The 18,742-nt window shown below is 44.5% G+C and overlaps 1 protein-coding gene across 1 annotated transcript in view; it reads right to left on the bottom strand.

Annotated features, from left to right (window-relative positions):
- C11H11orf58 (chromosome 11 C11orf58 homolog) overlaps positions 1-18,742 on the bottom strand; it is a 210,624-nt gene that overhangs the window by 151,717 nt on the left and 40,165 nt on the right. Inside the window, exons 2-3 of the mRNA XM_069623762.1 lie at positions 11,356-11,439; positions 172-232 (exon numbers count right to left, since the gene is read on the bottom strand). Coding sequence (XP_069479863.1) covers positions 172-232; positions 11,356-11,439 — 145 coding nt within the window. The remainder of the gene's footprint in view (positions 1-171; positions 233-11,355; positions 11,440-18,742) is intronic.

Here is an 18,742-nt window from a genome sequence, read left to right as displayed (position 1 = left end):
GTTTATAATCAAAACCATGCCACCTTTGTGTCAGCTTCCTTCTTCGACACTCTTACAATACTTAGTGATGAACAATTAGAACCTACACAAAATCTCTGGGCATCACGAAGACAAAAAACAGTTTTAGAAAAGTCATGTATTGAATGTGCACAACATAACATATATACTAACCTGTTCGGAGGTGGGACGTTGATTTATGGTCACCTATAATGAGACGTCCAGTGTGTTCTTTCTATGGGCCAGAAAAACCAAAGTTGCGTTATGAGAGAACTAGGATTATTAGTAATAACACTTCCAAATTCATAAATTAGCTCAAGAGCAACACAAGGACTACATTTAACCGGGATACTTAATGCCTGCTTTTTAAAGTTATTTCACAGAGCATGGCCCATTCATAATTTTTAATTCTTAAAATAGGTATCGGTTTTAGGCACTTAACCGTACATTTTTTTGTAATTAATGTTCATCGTTCACGTATTGCCCATGCTTTCTGGTCGGACAGGTGGGGGAGGGTGCAGCAGAATCAAGAACAAAGCTACACAGGAGCAAATTAGTTTCGTTTGCAAGGCTTCCATTTTTTACATGCTTTCTTTGGCAATATTCCAATAAATTGGTAATCTACAGAAAGCAAAAACAAACAAAAAAACCTAAATAACAATAAAGTCACAGACCTAGAAACAAAAAAGGTAACCACTTCCTTCTCCCAAACCAACATCCAAAAAAGCATTCAGCATTCTAATATATATATATATATATATATATATATATATATATATATATATATATACACATATATAAATATACACACACTACTTACCAATGCCCTTCCACTGAATCACGTCTCAATCACAAAACCAGGTATTACCATTTCTAGTATTAGTCACGTTCAGAAATAAAAGACTATTGTATGCCAAACTAAGTTATAACAACATTAAAAGGAAAACGGGCTCCTCGGACATGAAAAGACAAATGAATCCAAAAATGATCATTTCTCTATTGGGTCTTCCAAAAACCTCATTGCCCCAAAGCCTTACCAAACCTTCACTAAAAACCAATTGAACTGCTTGAAACTACCTTGGGTTGTTAGCATTTGAAATACGTACAACCATACGCAATGAGTTATGTGCGTTGTCTGCTGGGGGATTTATTATTTTTAAAAAGAAACAACTTGGTTTAAAGTTTACCACCCCCTTCATGGTGCTATCTGCGTACATTATTATAAACAGTGGTTTCTAGATTGTGTGATAATCGGCTTGAATGGTGCACAATGACAAAAGTTTGTTCTGCTTGCTCAGGTTGATGAATGGATTATAGAAACTACAGCATGTTTTCCATTTTGCAACATGAAATCGGAGTGCCATTTTTTTTAAAAAAGGGAGCACAAGCCTGAAATTAGGAGCATACAAAGACATCATGAAGTGTAATTTAAAGTCAGTTACCAACAAAAAATAAAATAAAAAACACATTAAAAACTGGAATACTGAACACATGCAATTTTTTTTAATGGGAAGAAATCGGCCATCAGCTTCTTGCTTGGATCACAACAGCGGATATTACACTTCGACAATAGAGGCACTTTTACTCATCACAGTGCATCAAGTTGAATTCAGTTGTATTTTCTTAATCCTGCGTTTGCTTGTACAAACCTTATGTATACTCCATCGTGATCTAAAAATAAAAAAGCGGCATCCAGACAAGTGAAAACTAAGAAACCTATTATGAGGGGGAGAAAAGAAAAAGTATTTTCACTAAAAAGGCAGGTAAACTTTTCTTAAACATCTGCAGAAAATCTGGATTTGTGGCCAACATATTACAGGGTTTACGAAGAAGCAAACAATGGGGTGAGCCTATTTCTTAAAGTTCAAACGAAGCACTCAGATGCCCCAGCCCAAGGCCTTCAAAATAAGTTGAAACGTCATTCATGTTATATGCCCGTGATATTTTAGAATGGAACTGCATTCAAGCTTCTGATGTGCTGTAATTCACATGCTCAACGAAAATAAATAGTGCCCTGGGAAACCCTACAGTTGAGAGCAGGAAGGGGGTGCGGGGAGGCACAGAAAGTAACCAATATATTTTTTACATTATAAATGTCATGTTGCACTGAAAGTGTGTACCCAGGACTAGTGTGTTGCTACCTTTTGAGGACTTATATTGCCAAGTAATTCTATTTAGTAACAGATTCGTTTGGCAATGAAAAGTCACAGACTACTGCCGTAAACTACTTTTGGACAATAAACAAACACGAAAGCAAGGGCACTGTAGTACTTTGCTTAGGTCTGCAGTCAAAAGGATTCATCCAGCGCGATCCAAAAGCAGCACAAATATACCAAATAGTTGAAATGTATTCATTCGAAGATAGGACAACCATTTATTGGCAAAGCTCGGACCTGCAGTGCACATTGTTCTGCAGAAAACAGATTTCATCGATGCAGCTTCTGACGAGGACCAAAAGTGCTGAGATAAAGAAGGCATTTCCATTGCTATTAGCACTTAAAAGCACACACAAAAATAAATAAAATACATAAATAAATATCAGAAAGGCAGCTCATTCAAGTTTCCCCATTATGATATAGGAGAATATCTGGCTATAGGAATTGCGTTTTTTGGGGTGAGCAAAGAAGAACTGTGCCACTTTATTCATTGCTGTGCTTCCTTATATGAGATTACAGGATATGCACATTGTACAGCTTTTGTTAATTTGAAGATGCTGCAAAGGTATATGCGCTGGATGAACTGTGGCAGGCCTAAAGGTTATGTAACGAAGGTGGCAACTCAAACAATTGTGGTAGGCCTTGAAGAAAATCTGTGTCTTTTCCTTGTCTGTGTCTAATATCTACATTACCCAAGTTCATATTTAAAAAGGTAAATGCATTCAAAATGGCCTGCATAAAGACTCCAAGCTCCAGATTAGCTGTAGACATGCTTTGATGAAAATGCATCAGGATTCAAGATGGCCGGTTATCATAGATTGAATCAGATCACGGTTTCAGATCACAGTTTCGAATTGTGAAAACAAACCCTACCGATTCCACCACATATCGGCAACCATCACCATTCCCAAATAAGAGCACTTTATAGGTTTTACTCCCCCCCCCTCCTCCACAATAAAATAAATGGTAAGATTAACTACTATCTGCACTGCTGCATTGAGGGGCCCAGATTTAGCAGCAGATGCCACTCAGACGATCTCTACCACTATTTGATCTGAAGAGGGCTTAGAAGATTTTTTTTTTTAAGTGTGTATTTATTTTCACATTTTATTTATGGTAAATACTGCATTACCTGTTGCTGTCTCACTTACATCACTATGCCCCAAAGAGATTTCAAAATGCTTTTCAGAAGGACTGGCCCTTTAACAGGATGTCATGATAAAATGCACTCAACATCCATAAGGATGTTGAGAGAAACGTGCATGCTCCGGACAGTAATGTATTTGGCACCAAGTTTGTTTTTTTTAAAAACATTGCTTTATTAAACAAAAACAGGTGCAAACCATTAGTTTAGACACCTCTTTCTTTGAGCATCCTCACCAGGGAAGATTCTGAACTTCTGACTTACTTACCATATCTGGTAACGTTCTTTTGATGGGATGTTCCTCCAGCGTATTCCACATCTATGAGAGGTAATGTCCACAGCTGTGCTGCTTCAGAACATTTTCGGCAGTGGGCGTCCTGCGTCGATCAGTTGTCCCTCGAAGGCCTCCTTCGAGGGTTGACATCACTGGATGTTATATATAGGATGCATGGTGCCCGCAGCTTCAGTTACAGTTTTTTCCCAGAACGTGTGGCACCAATCTCCTGCCAGTATGACTGCAGAAAGCCTTACGGAAAAGCAAGCTGCAATCTCATAGGAAATTCAGTAGAGGGGCTGGCTGGGAGGGCGATGTGGAATACATCGGAGGAACGTCCCATCAAAAGAACGTTACCAGCTATGGTAAGTAACTTGTTCAAGGGGATTGCGTCCTCCGACGTATTCCACATCTATGACCGACTCCCAAAGCAGTACCAATTTATGGAGGTGGGAAAAGTATTTACAATTTTAGAATGCCCAATCAAATGGCTGTATAAAGGACTGCCTTAGCAAAGGCCAAATAGTGTATCACAAAAGTATGGACAGAGGCCCATGTGGCTGCTTTGCAAATATTGCGAATAGGAACGCCCCTCTGTAGAGCAGTGGAGGCAGCCACACCCCTAGCAGAGTGAGCCCGTAAGCCTACTGGAGGGTCCTTTCCCACCAAACGGTAACACTCAGATAGTCAAAATGATCCATCTGGACAAGGTCTGCTTGGAAACAGCCTGACCCAAGCGCCTTCCAGCATAACCAACGAAGAGCTGATCGTCCACTCTGACCCGGGACATCCGTGAGAGAAACTCAAAGGTCTCCTAGGATCCAACCTATGGAGCCTCTCCTCTTCCTTACCAGGATGTGGAGGAGGATAAAACGTCGGAAGAATCACCTTCTAGCTCAAATGGAATTCCAACACAACCTTTGGAAGAAAAGAAGGCCGCACCCGCAGGACAACCCTGTCCTTATGGAAAACAGTAAAAAGGTGGCTTGGCAGAAAGTGCCTGCAACTCACTCCGCGTGCGGAACCGCAACTAAAAAGTGTTTTAAAAGGACAACAGTCACAATGGACAATAATATAAGGGCTCAAACGGAGCTCCCATTATGAACTTTAAAACCAAATTCAAATCCCATCCCGGCACCGGGAAAGCCGACGGTGGAAACACATTAGTTAGCCCTTTTAGAGACTGGGAAATCAAAAGGGATCTTAAAATAAGAACATTCCTCCGACGAGCGCTTAAATATGGACAGCGCCGCCAGGTAACCCTTAATGGTACCCACTTGCAGGCCCTTGTGGGCTAAAGTAAGCAAAAAAGACAAAACCAAAGGAATGGAACATGGGAAAAGATCAAAATTCTGTATCCTGCACCAGTCACAGAACTTTCTCCAACGGTACAAGGATTTCGTTGCAGGCCTTCTGGCCGACTCCATCACGTCTTCGGGGAGGTCCCAATCCTTATACCTCAATCTTTCAGATACCAAGCATGAAGGCTGAGAGACTTGACCTCTGGATGGAGAACCCGACCCCCCCCCCCCCCCCGTGAGAGCAGATCATCTCGGTAGGGAAGACGGCGTGGAGGGCAGATGGACATGTCTAGAAGGTCCGGGTACCACGCTCAACTGGCCCATGCCGGAGCAATGAGGATCATTCGGGAACGTAACCTCCACAACACCTGCGGATTGACGGGGACTGGAGGAAACACGTACAGCAGTGGGAAGGACCACTCCACTACGAAAGTGTCCCCTAAGGCTCCTCTTGGGGGAAATTCCTGCGAGCAGAATCTCTTGCACTTCCGATTTACACTGGTGGCGAATATATCCACTTGTGGGGTTCCCCAAAGGGCGAAGATCTCCAAAAGAACTTCCTGAGCCAGCTCCCACTCGTGAGAGACTGTGCTCTGCCTGTTCAGAGCGTCCGCTGCCACGTTTTCGTCTCCGGCCAGATGAACTGCAGAGATCGACATTTCCTGCTGGATGGCCCACAACCAGAGCCGCATCGCCTCCCTGCACAATGGGAGTGACCCTGCCCCCCCCCCCCCTTTTGTTGAGGTAGGGCATGGCCACTGTATTGTCTTTCATAATCAGGACATTCTTACCCCACACAGACGGCAGAAAAGCCTTCAGGGCTAGCCCGACGGCCCTCAGCTCTAACAGATTGATGTGGAGTCTGGACTCCAGAGACCAACGTCCGCTGGCTGTCAATTCGTTGGCATGAGCGCCCCAATCTGTGAGGGATGCGTCCGTCACGATCATCACCTCCGGCCATGGTTGCCAAAATGGTGCTCCCTTCCTCAGATTGCCTTTGTCGGCCCACCATAGATGATCCTGGGTGACCAAGGTCGGAATCTGAACAGGATCCGACATCCTGCCGGAGAACTGCGAACACTGCATCTTGAGAGCCCACTGCAGAGATCTCATCCGCAGCCTGGCCTCTGGCACCAGGAAAATGCAGGCTGCCATGAGGCCGAGCAACCCCAAGAATTCAAACGCCGGGAGACACTGAGCACGTTGAAACTTGTCCACCATCTGCAGAATGTGATGAGCCCTCACCTGGGGAGGCTAACACTGCCCCAGGGATGTGTCGAGCACTGCTCTGATGTATTGGAGCCGCTGGGTAGGTGTCAAATGTGACTTCTTTAAATTGAGGGAGAAGCCCAGCTTGTGAAGGGAGTGGCAGGTGACAGACAGATGATCCAGGGCTTGCTCGGGAGAGTGTGGCCTGATCAACCAATCGTCCAGGTAGGGGTAGATGTGAATCCCCCCCCCCCTTTCCTGAGATACGCTGCCACCACAATCAGCTTGGTGAAGACCCTCGGGGCGGAGGTCAATCCGAACGGCAGGATCTGAAACTGAAAGTGCGAGTCACCAGCCGCAAACCTCAGGTACTTTCTGTGCTTGGGATAAATCGGCACATGAAAGTAAGCATCCTGTAGGTCCAGAGACACCAACCAATCCTGAAGTTGATGGGCCTGGAGGACTTGAGAAAGAGTATCCATCTTGAACTTGTCCTTCCTGAGAAGTTCAACCAACGCAAGTCCATGATGGGTCTCAATCCCCTCCCCCCCCCCCCCCCCGTCTTTCTTTGGAATGAAAAAATAAGGGAAATACCATCCCTTGTTCCTATCCGCTACAGGCACCAGTTCTATGGCACCTTTCTACAGCAGGGATAGGATTTCCTGCACAGGGAGCGGATCCGGACGCTTCAAAGAGCTTCCCCAGTGGATTGTGGTGAGGCCTCTGCCGGAAGGGAAGACAGTAGCCATGGGCTATGCTCTCGAGAACCCACACATCTGAAATAATGGCCCGCCATTCTCCAAGATGCTGCACAAGTCTGCCCCCAACAGACGAACATGGACATGGCCTCATGACTGAGCAGGCACAGCTGTGGCAGTGCCTGAGGGCAAAGAGGCAACTGCCTGAGCGGCTTTGGCACCCCGAGTACCTTGTTTTCCACCCCGGCTCAGGCCGGCCAAACTCCACCTGCGGAGAGGTGTCAGGCCACTAGCTTTATGCAATGACTGACTAAGCCCAGACAAAAGGTCATCAGGGACATCAGGAGGCACAGCCATCTCCTCATCAGACAGTTCCTCAACCTCTGAAATATCCTGTAAAGGTTGGAAAAATTCCAATCTAGGAAGAGGAACAGAATAGGGCTCAAAAACAGGCCTTGCAGACTTACTGAGAGCCTTCCTCGGAGGTTCCACAGCCCCCAGGGGCAACTCTGGCAAATCTTCCATAAACGGCATCAAGGGAATCGGCGTCAAGAACTTCTTGGAGGGCAGAGCCCCCGAGAGAGTCCCTCGACGGACACAGCGCAGATGGCGCCGACACCTTTGAAGGCTTCACAGGTTCCAACGGTCTCGATGGCGTTGAGGACCGGGATCTGGCATGGCTATGGCGATCTCCATTGTCCGAGCGGGACCTCGACGGTTCCCGATGAGCGCTCCGCCCGCCCGAGCCCAAAGGCGTGGGAGTGGTGGACTGAGCCCATTCCTTGCCAGAAGGTGCGGATGGAACTGTGCCTTGTGACTCTAAAATCGCTAACATCTGCCGGCGCAACAAATCCCATTCCGCCGGCGACGAAGACTTGGTGGGACAAGTCAACCGTCTGGCGGAGTCCTCCCCCGACGGGGAAGGCGACCGGTGACGACGCTTCCTAGAATGCCTAGACGAGGCAGAGGAATGGCGGGAACCACTCCTAGGCCGAGACCCCCTGGATTTTCGCCGACGTGGAGAGTCGCCCCTCGAGTCATCGGTCGAAAGCCCAGCGGACTTAATTTATGGGACTTAGACGCCCTACCTACGTTCAATTACTTCTTACGTTCCCGTAAGGCCTTATACATCAGGTACTGGCAATCCTCGCAGTCGTCGGTGGCGTGACTTTCGCCGAGGCACCAGAGGCAGATGTTGTGCGGGTCCGTGATGGACATCTTCGAACCGCAGTCCTGACATTTTTTAAAGCCCGACTTCGGGGTAGTAGAAGACGAAGACATCACTTTCGAAGAGAAGAATCGAGCATGCCGAGATTCCAAAACAAACACGTTTGCGGAAAAAACAGAACTGAGGCTACAGGCGCCGTGCGTCCTATATATAACATCTGGTGACATCAACCCTCGACGGAGGCCCTCAAGGGACAACGGATCGATGCCATCGACGCAGGACACCCTCTACTGAAAATTGTCCGAAGCAGCACAGCTGTGGACATTACCTGTCATAGATGTGGAATACGTTGGAGGACACAATCCCCTCGAAAGGTCTGACCTCTTCAACACAATGTTTACAGCAACATTTCATCAGCATGAATTGTCATGAGCTTATCCCAAATTGGTCACCGGAATCACTTAAAATACAGCTGACCCCAAATCAATCCGAAGACAGTGGAAAACCGGGTGATCCGTAGTTCAGTCGATTTTATCCCCCCAGACCTGCTTATTTGCATCAAAACAAATTAGGAGGTCTTGCTTTCCAATTCTGTACTTCTGATACAAAGAAGAAATGAGAAGCTCGTACTCTATGTTTAACCTATTACTTCTAAAAGCATTTCTTTTGCAGTAACGGAGGACCCAACTCTGCATAAGCAACGTACCAGTCACGTTTACTCGCTAAAAACAGGATACTCCAAAAAGAATAAAGGAGTAAAATTCGATGCCCAAACAAAAATTGGGATTCAACTGGCATATAAGAGCCTGCCCCCCAGACCCAGTTTTCAACCATGCAGTTCCACGCAGAACTCTAGATAAGATCATGAGGTAGAAGCATATTACTGTCCATTTTGGAAGTACAAACTTCTTTTGCATTGAAATGCAGTAATTTGTGAAGTGAGTAAAAAGTATTTGAAATAAAAAAAAATTAAACACAAAAACACAAACACTCACGCACATTGAAAGATTCCTTCTTCGGCTTCAAGTTCCTCTCGAGATCAGGCTGCAATAATATAGATCTTTTTCCTGCGACACTGATTTGCTGGTACTACTGATTCGAACATTTCTGTGGACATGTGTGGCTGGAAGCACATGACAGCATTCCTTGTGCCCACAGTTTCCTACTTTTTTAATGGGGAGCATTTGTACTCCTTCCATGTTGGGTGAATTTGCCCGTTTTCAGGGATAAAAAAACGGATCTGGTACGCAATTTATCTGTAGAGCTGATCTCCACAGACATGTTTTAAATCAGTGGTAGCAGCAGAGCAGTCACAAGAAGGAACTACTGGTTTTACTGCATGATCTGCAGAGGAAATGTAAGTTAAAAAAAATGCAGCTTTCAATTTACATTAAATTTACACAATGAACAACTTCAATATATGTGTTTGAGATCAAATACAGATTGCTGTTTTAATCCCTAAACAATAATTTTACTTCAAATGACTCCCACTTCCAAATCTCACCAGAAATCCTGGGAGAACCACAACAAGGCTCCATTTTCCACTCCACAATGGTGCCCACCCAACTGTCAATGTATGCTTTAGACTCTCGCATCCCCCAAACTACTTATTTACCTTACACATTGGTGCGTGCCTGTATCGGTTTACTTCAACATTTGGTCCTTGCTTTTTCTATGCAGCCCTGCTCTCGTCGGTTCCTTATAGTGTCTTTTCCCGGCTCACCACCATTCACTACAACCCTTTTTAACACCCATGTTTTCATTTTGTATATCTCGTGTCATCCCACATTGCTCATCTCAGCACCACTCTAGATCTTACTCCAAATGCATGAAGTTTGCTTACACGTCGAGCACATTTCGCCAGTAGTTTCAGAAATGAAAAACTAGGTTGCCAAAATGTACAGCTGGATGAAGACTAATGTGGGCAGAGGTTTGCATTCAAAACGACTGTTTGGCTGCTTGTTGAGGACGGTACGGGCAATAGTGTTCCATCTTAGACAATCCTGAATTCATGATCAATAGTAAATACAAATTAATCCTCATTCCATTAAAGAACACTAACATTTTGTTTAAAAAAAATGCACATTTCATAATCATCTAGGAAAGCAACATTCTTGATTGCACTCCTCAAGGTTTGAGGGCACAACTGATTTACGACTTGTCCAAGTATCACTTGTGGTGAAAGACTGTTCACTGAGCACATTTGAAAATCCTAGGATTGCAAAGAAAGGCTATGTATTTGAGGCACTGTAGATGTCACAACAGGTTTCTATGCTGTCACGTCAGAGTTGTGAGCATTTTGCCCTTCATCACTGTTCACATACACATCACATACACACTCACCAGACTGGGTCGAGAGTAACCTTCATACTAGAGGTGGCAGAGGTAGGTGGCACATTGAGACAAATAATGAGTTCTCACCACAAACTTGCATATTCTTGAGGTATCAGAAAAATGTGTACAAGTCAGGGTCCCGAGCGGTGGCGGAGAGGATTTGGGCCAGTGCTCATCTGACATTGGAACCTTGTATGTTGCGGGGCCTGCGCTGTAAGTATTTCAGCTTTGGTGGAGAAGATTATAGGACTTAACCAAAGTACATGTTACGAGTGACAAACAATGGGGTGCCCGCATCTGCAGACACTATGCTCCCTTGCTTCAGTAAAACCTTGTTTAGCAACCTCTACATTAATCATGCGGTACACTGGGAGCTAGTGGTGCGTTACAGTGCATTTTGTAGCTTCATGCTTTTTCCAAAAATCTTGCTGTATGGCTTCACTAATTACGATCAGCCGATGACATTTGGGAAAAGAGGCATACATTGCATTGCTTTAGTGCCTGCAACAAGCAAATAGCAGATCAGAATGATGAGGAAGGAGTACTGTACTAGAAAATGTGTGCAGTTCACCCAAGCAATTGTCAAAGACTGTTCAAAGAATTTGGTGAGCATAATCCCCGGGACAAGCAACCACTGGTGCAGTGAACATCATTCCCATCCTCAAGTTCAATAGGACGCAGTGGACTGTCTACACAGGAAGGAAGGTTCCACATCCCAGAGACAAGGTTCTATGCCAAAGCCAGGCACCTCCGATAAAGCATGATAGAAACTCACACGTAGACAATAAATGGTTAGTCTGAGAAAAAAAAAATGAAAAATAAAAATAAATAAAAGTGTTTCTAGCTTCCCAATTCACATGGATTTTTGTATCCATTTCTCAAGTCAGTGAGCTGAATCTCTCCCGCCCTTGGACAGATTTCCGCCATTACAAAAGAACAATTGGAGGTGATTTTAAAGGAAGTCTCAGCAGAGCAGCAGAATATGGCTAGTCTAAAAGAAACCTGTATACAGACTGTTGTGAGAAAAATCTTTTACACCTTTTTTGTACCTTTCATTTTGTAAAGGAGTCTTACCTTTCCAGCGCCCATAAGTCTCAAGAATTTTTGCTTTCTCTCTTCGTTGCCTAAATCTGCCTGGGTCCATGTGCTTGAACCATCCTGCAAGAAAAAAATACAAGGTCAAAATAAAAGCACTGAGTTGAGAAACTTAATCTCCTCTTAGGCCCAGACCCCCACAAAATGTGTTGCATCTTTCGATTAATCTGTAAAAGGTTTGCGTTTAAAACAACAACAAAGAAACAAATATTTTAGCTAGTTTAAAAAGATTTAAAACAAACACCATGCATATGAAGCACAACTACAGCAATAAGCCACATTACCAGCCCCCTAACCCCACCTCTCGCCAAGCACGTTTCCCCTAAGGCGCAGGCAATGGCATTAAGGGATCCCTACAACAAGAGAAATGCACCACGAATATCAGAAGGTTTGACAGGGAGACTACAAGGGGGTGCAGACGACATGGCTGCATGAACCTTCGTCGTCCTTAGAATTCACAAAAGGAATGGCAGCACCTGAAAGCTAATCCAACTAATTTCAACTACAGAGTGCGGAAAAACAAGGAGAAGCGGTCGTACACCAGTCAGCCCTGCCCCAATACAAACCGGTAGGGTGAAACAGGCAGACACACTCTCCTCCCCCCCATCCCCCCTGAGATGCCTCAGCACTACGGCAGTCGGAGGGAGGGGGGGGGGGCTTAATCCACCCTCACGCGTCCCTCAACAAGGGACGAAACAACAACAACAACCGTAGACCCGGCGCAGGCACTACCAGCAAGTGTGGACATTCGGTGATGGGAGGGGCCTCAATCCGAGCCAGCATTGTGGCAGGGCTCGCACCAACGAAGAAAAGTACCCTCTGCGCCCCAGAAGCCTGCCATTAGGACGGCACACCCTCACGGAACACAGAGCAGCCAGCCCAGGAGGAGTGTGACGATTCCCCGGCAACCACGTGCTTGGCATCAGTGCTAGAAGGCACAGTAAGCTGCGCAGAGGAACGTGTAAGGGGAGCTGCAACAGGGGCATATTGATCACACAGATAAGCATTGCACGCAGGGAAACTGCCAGATCACACATGTCCAAAGGCAGTGACACAACTCGGCTCCACTGAATAATCCCTCAAGACATGAGCACTGCCATCTCAGAATTGAAGCCGGGATCGGCACCAGGCAGGAAGGCTACACCCCAGCCTTTTACAAGTCTTCTAGTGGGGCCATTTCACCCTGACACGCCTCTTTAACGACATCATGGAATCTGGGCCAGCCTCCGAATCAGTCACTGAGGCGCGCATATTTGTCTTGACGAAATAAGGGAGGGACAAGCAAGAGCACGGCTCCTATAGGCGGATCTCCCTGATCAATGTCGATGCAGAGATGTATGCAAGTGTCCTGGCCGACAGGTTGAGCACAGCGTTGCCAAGACTCATACACAGCAACTAAGTTGGCTATGTGAAAGGGCGGCAAGGATCAGAAAATATCTGCAAGACACTAAACCTAATTGAGTCATTAACTGCCCAAGACAAAGATGCCACCCTAGTCTCAATCGACGCCGGGAAGGCATTTGACATGGTTGAGTGGCCATTTATGGTGGCAGTGTTACAAAAGGCAGGCCTGGGTGAACACTGGATAAGAGGTTCACAGACTGTACAGAAATACAAAAGCAAAAAGGTGGTGGTTAACAGGCTAGCATCTCACCCCTTCACCCTTAGTCGAGGGACCAGAAAGGCATGTCCACTGCCACCCCTATAATTCACATTAGTCATGGACCACTAGCACACAAGATCAGAGAGAACGCTGCAATAAGCAGCCTTACTGAGGTTGGAAAGGAGTATAAACTGGCGTTTTCACAGACAACATCTTGGTATACCTGACCTGGTCCATTCTAGCCCTCCTAGCGACGATAACAGAATATGGGTGCCATTCAGGCTTTTGCATCAACCTAAATAAAACAGATTCTCTACCCCTGCAAGACACCTCCTCCTGATAGCCCACTAAATAGTTGTGAAGTAAGGCAAAAACACAAAGACATTCGATACTTGGTGGTAACCATAACGAAACAGCTCAAAGATCTATATCAAGCCAACTTCACTCCACTATGGGCCACAGTGAGAAAAGACATCCAAAAATGGCCGAAACTGCAACTCTCCTGGGCGGCTGCCCACGATAAAAATGAATGTTCTCCCAGGATTTATTTTTCTATTTCAATCACTGCCAATAGACCACCTGCGGGAATCCGGGGAGAAGCAATGGGTGCACCTGGAGAACAGACAACTTCTCGCCGGTTACACTACGGGAATGCTTGTGGGTCCCTCAAAAACTACAACCAAGAAGAGTATGTGAACACCCAATGCTCACAGTTGCGTGGTCCCTTGGAAAAATAAATCGGCGCTCTGTTAACAAGGGGTCATTTAGCCACACCGCACATTCACATCCCATGTTTCTTTTATTTTGTCTAAGTGGTAGGGCCAGTTTAGTAGATGGTTTTGGACAGGGGACTATTTTTCTTTTGACGAGCACCTTTTAGCGTGATAGGAAGGGAACTCCCCTTTGAGCAATAGAGTTCGTATGGCTTTAGACTTTTAAGATGAATAAAGATACGTGAGAAGTGGGTCCTCTGGCCCGAGTCCTCCTTCCGGCTTGCCACACTTCTTTCTCTAGATCACTTTGGGTGCACCCGATTAACAGCAGCCTTGCTTATGCAAACGTTAGGGTGAAACAAGTGTTGGTTGTCCTTTTGGAACAAATTGAATTAATTTTCCAGAAAACTGATGAATGATTAATCTTTTGTTTATTGAGACAATCAAAAATAAACTATCTTTAAATACTTGCATTCGAACTTCAGGAAGAGGAGCAAGTGCAGTCCAAATAAAAAACTGCTTATTTACCCAAGGCAGTCCTGAGCCTTATTCAGGAAGACACACCAAGCCCATATTCCATTTAGTCAATTTTGTTCCACACATTTGTATTGCCTTATGGAGGTTGCCTTATCTTTTTAATTTTCTACATATTCATAGCAACTAGAACTGTGAAGACATGTGCCCAAGTTCCAGACCGGTTTCAAATCCCAGCTTCAACATTTACCTAAAATCTGTGGAGCTTTATTCGCTGACATATTGGCCAAAATTAGAAATCCAAGCAATTCGGTTCACACTGTGCCACTATTTCAAAAACACACAACAGGAATTTGCAAAGCCAACAGTTCTGGCTTTTGCATAAGCATTTTCCAGATACTGACACAATGGTACTACTTAGGCATAAGATAGCAACAGCTGGAAAATGGTGCAATTATCTGGGCATACGATAACAGTTCGATAGCAGTAACAAACGCCTATTTATTAATACACAAGCCAAAACTGTTGGTGCCGTCAATGCTGGTTATTAACAGGACTTCAGTCCAAAGGACAAGTGGCTGAAGGTACAATTGGTTAACATGTTTTTAGTACACCAGTAGCGCATTTATAGCTGCAATTAAGCTATTAACTCTCATAAGGTTGTTGTTTGGAAATACCACTGGCAGGGCAAGGTTTGATGTTATGGCTTTATAGAGCAAGATCTTAAATCTCAGGAGAATGTGTTTTGGGAGAGGAGGAAAGTCATGAGTGAGAATGGCCATAGGGATAATCATGGCAGTGGGCAGTCAATGGGGATTTGAGGGGGGCGGTTGATAAACGAACAAAACACTTCAGCTCCCTGCCATGCTATCTGTACTCCAATGAAATTGCCAAAATGAACAGACGCACCCAACTCATGATATTGATCCGGCGACAATAAAAGTCACTTTGACTGTTCATACACTTCTCATCCCATGTATTGGTCTCTTGGCAAATTACTGTTATTTAACTTTCCATAATGCATTCAAATATTTGTATTTTATTATATTTTATATAGCGCCGTAAACCAAAGCTCTACACATTTAAGAACAGGGCACGGTACAAAATAATTATTGGTAAACATCAATTTTCTGGTAGCAGGCAATCAGGGGCTACGAGAAAGAGGAGTTTTCAGAGAGACAAAAGAGGATAATCAGTGACAGAACGGAGAGAAAGTGGGAGAGCATTCCAATGTAAAGGAGCAAGAAGCTGAAAAGATCGGAACCATGATGGGCATATGGAGGACGGGGTACATTCACTCTAAAGTGACAGGAAGAGCGAAGGGAACAAGGAGTATAGAAAGCAAAGATAGTCAGGTGCTAGCTGATAGAGGAATTTCAAGACCAAGCAAAGAAAATTTAAGTTGGGAGTGAAAGGGTAGCCAGCCAAGTGAGGCAAGTTAAGAAGAGATAGAATCACGATAAAGAAGACAGAGTAGACAAACAGAATTATATATTGATTTCAAGGAAGCGAGGCGAGAGCACAGGAGACCAACAAAAAGAAAAAAGTGTTAGAGCAGTAGAAGAGTCAAGAAAAGATTAGAGAAGAAATAAGTTTAATAGCTTGAAAAGTAAGAAAAGGACAAACTAAATGTTATAAAGATGGAAACAGGAACGAGAGGTAAGAGAAATGTGGCAAGCAAAAGAAAGATTAGAATCGAAGTAGAGGCCGAGATTACGAGCTGTGGGGGAAATGGAGAGACTTGAGGGAGGAAAGAATGAAAGGAGGTGGTGGATGAGGGGGAGGAGTATTAGCAGGGAAGAATAGAACCTCATTCTTCCCTGCATTTAGAGTGAGAAAATGAGACGCCATCCAAGATTTGATAGCGGGAAGACAGGCTGTAAGAGTGTGGTGAATTTCAGGAGTGAAGGACGAAAAGGATGGAAAAGGTTGTGTATCAGCAGCATAGAAGTGATGACAAAGACCAAAGGAGGAGATTCTAGCAGCAAGTTGAGAAGTGTAGAGGGAGAAAAGAAAAGGGACACAAGACCGATCCTTGGGGAACACCGTGCTCAAGGGGGATAGGTGAGGAGATCTTGCCAGCCCAGGAGACGGAAACATTTCTATTAGATAAGAGGAGGAGAAACAGGAAATAACAGAACCACTAAGACCGAACGAAGGAAAAAAAGATTCCAGAAGCAAAGAACGATACAGTGTCAAAAGCAGCAGACAAGTCGAGAAGAATAAGAAAAAGTTGTTTAGAATAGCGATCTGTGAGAATGGAATTAAGCACACAGATCAGAGCAGTCTCAGTAGAGTGACGAGGATGGAAACCAGACTGAAAGCAAGGAAGAAGAGATAGATCAGTGACAAAGGATGAGATCTGAGAGTACAACAGACGCTCTAAGAGTTTAGAAAGATAAGCTAAGAGGGAGATGGGATGGAAATTAGAAACAATCTAATGTCACTTTGTATTCCAAGGGCAGAGTCAAACATCGGCTTTGTCACGGAAGAGAGTGGGGCCCTAAAGCCCTGCCAAATTATTCTACGTTACAGGAGCCAGCTCTCTGCAAGGATGCTGAACTGGGATACAGATGAAGAAGGGATGTTGCAGTAAAAACCCGTTCACCCCCTCACCTATGAATGCAAAGTGTTAACAGGCAGCAGCAAGGAACAGATGTTAGGGAAAATAAAGCTTGTGTGGCCCTTATCAATGTATATTCCCTATGACGCAGCCACAGCCCTCGCTACTAGGCTCGAGGATATGCACTGAACAAGGATTAATATCTCTATTCTATGCAAAACTAAACACCCTCAACAATGCCCCCCCCCCCGGACGAAGTGACAACTACCCATAGATACAGATGCCTGACGAACTAGAGTGTTGGGAGTGGGTGATCGAGAAAGAGGGTGAGCAGGTAACCAGAGACAAAAAGGGCATGTGGAGGGAGAGGAAGGAAATCAGGAGGATATTAGGAACATACCAAATGGAATCCTTTGCCTTTTGCTTTCAAGATTACAAGGAGTTGAAGAGTGTTAAGAGACCAGTATGGTATACAGAAGCAATGGCCACAGGGAAGGCAGGAAATGACATGTGCATGCACTTAATGGTCTTGTGGTCGATAATCATTCTAGATGTCCATTGTGGTTGCCATTTTAGGAGGAGATTCCACGTGACAGGTGCGCCATTTATACAAACTTGAGCAGCTTTCGCCTTCTGGGAGGTTCATCGAAGTGAAACCAACAAAAGCTACAAAAAGGCAGAATGCATCAGATTTCTTAAACAAAAGCTCCTGGGTAAAAAAAGGGGCCCAAGTAACATGCAGTCCAACTAGCCACCCTATGCTGTAAACTGTAATCCAGATTTGCGAAAGTAGGAGGGGGAACAATATTGTATTTATCGTGATATGGTCTGCATTAAATCTTTCACAAACAAATGAATGTAAAACGCATAAGAACGTTTCTGCTATAATAGAAAATAGCTGAAAAACGTGAATATTTAAAAAATAGTCCAATTAATAAATGTATAAACGATCATAATTCACATGAAAGGTTTCAGAGTTGAGACATACTGTGCAACTCAATAATATGGAAAAGCCTTTTCCAAATGTCACCAATACTGATTACAAGGGAAACAAAGTTCACTTATAATAATTTGTACCAAAAGTATTGTTCCCCCAAGTGTTAAGTGCGATGAACAAAGTGACCACAATAATGTTCTTTTAGTGAACATATAGAAGGACATTCTATACAAAAAAGCGAGTCAAAGTCTCCAGAGTCCTCCTGCCTTTAATATTGCAGAATACCCCTTCTGGCCCACATCTTTGCAAACGTATACAATTCCATACAGCCAAGTGTATTAAAGCAAAACGTTGCTAAACATTCACTTACCCGTGACCAAGCAATTGTTCTATGTAGGGTTGTGAAATATCAGTCTTAGGTATGGTTTTAACATAATAGCTCACCATCATAAGCTTCCTTAAGCCATTTAGACTAGATCATCAATAGATATTATGCAAGTTCATTTTATGCAGAAAGTTTAATCTCCTCACAGGCCAGGATCACAGGCAACAACAACCCTCCCAACAATTTGCAATATACTTCAACAATCTGTGATGTCTCTCAATTAGGGCTCCATTTGGATCAGGTAGCAACGTCAAAGGACCAGCATCACAAAAAAAAATGTAAACTTTTTTTTTTAACTTGGCAACACAGGTACAGGTGAGCAACACACAGGGCATGTATAATCAAAACAAGGCAGGCAGCACAGGTACACAGAGCAAATACAAAGATCAGTTTATACACGGGGGTTAAATCCAAGGTAAGTGCAGGGGTAAGAAGTAAGCTATGCAGGAGTCAGAAGGGGAGGGGTGAGAAGAGGGAGGTGGAGATGCGGGGGTCTGAGTCCGTGTCAGGAGGGGACATAAATGAACGAAACTTTAACCAGATATCTCTAGGCCTAAGAGTGGGCGGGTTGTTGTACCGGCCAGGATTCCATGGTGTCCGAAGCCCATGTGACCGCCCTGAGCCACTGTGCGTGTGTGGGTGTGGTGGGCCGGAGCCAACAGAATAGGATAGAGCGCACTGCTAGTAGCAT

This window comes from Ambystoma mexicanum, chromosome 11 (assembly GCF_040938575.1).
Source record: "Ambystoma mexicanum isolate Mex_15411 chromosome 11, UKY_AmexF1_1, whole genome shotgun sequence".
NCBI classification, from domain to species: domain Eukaryota; kingdom Metazoa; phylum Chordata; class Amphibia; order Caudata; family Ambystomatidae; genus Ambystoma; species Ambystoma mexicanum.
The sequence above is the reverse complement of the archived record's forward strand: the minus strand, read 5'-3'. Positions and strand labels throughout refer to the sequence as shown.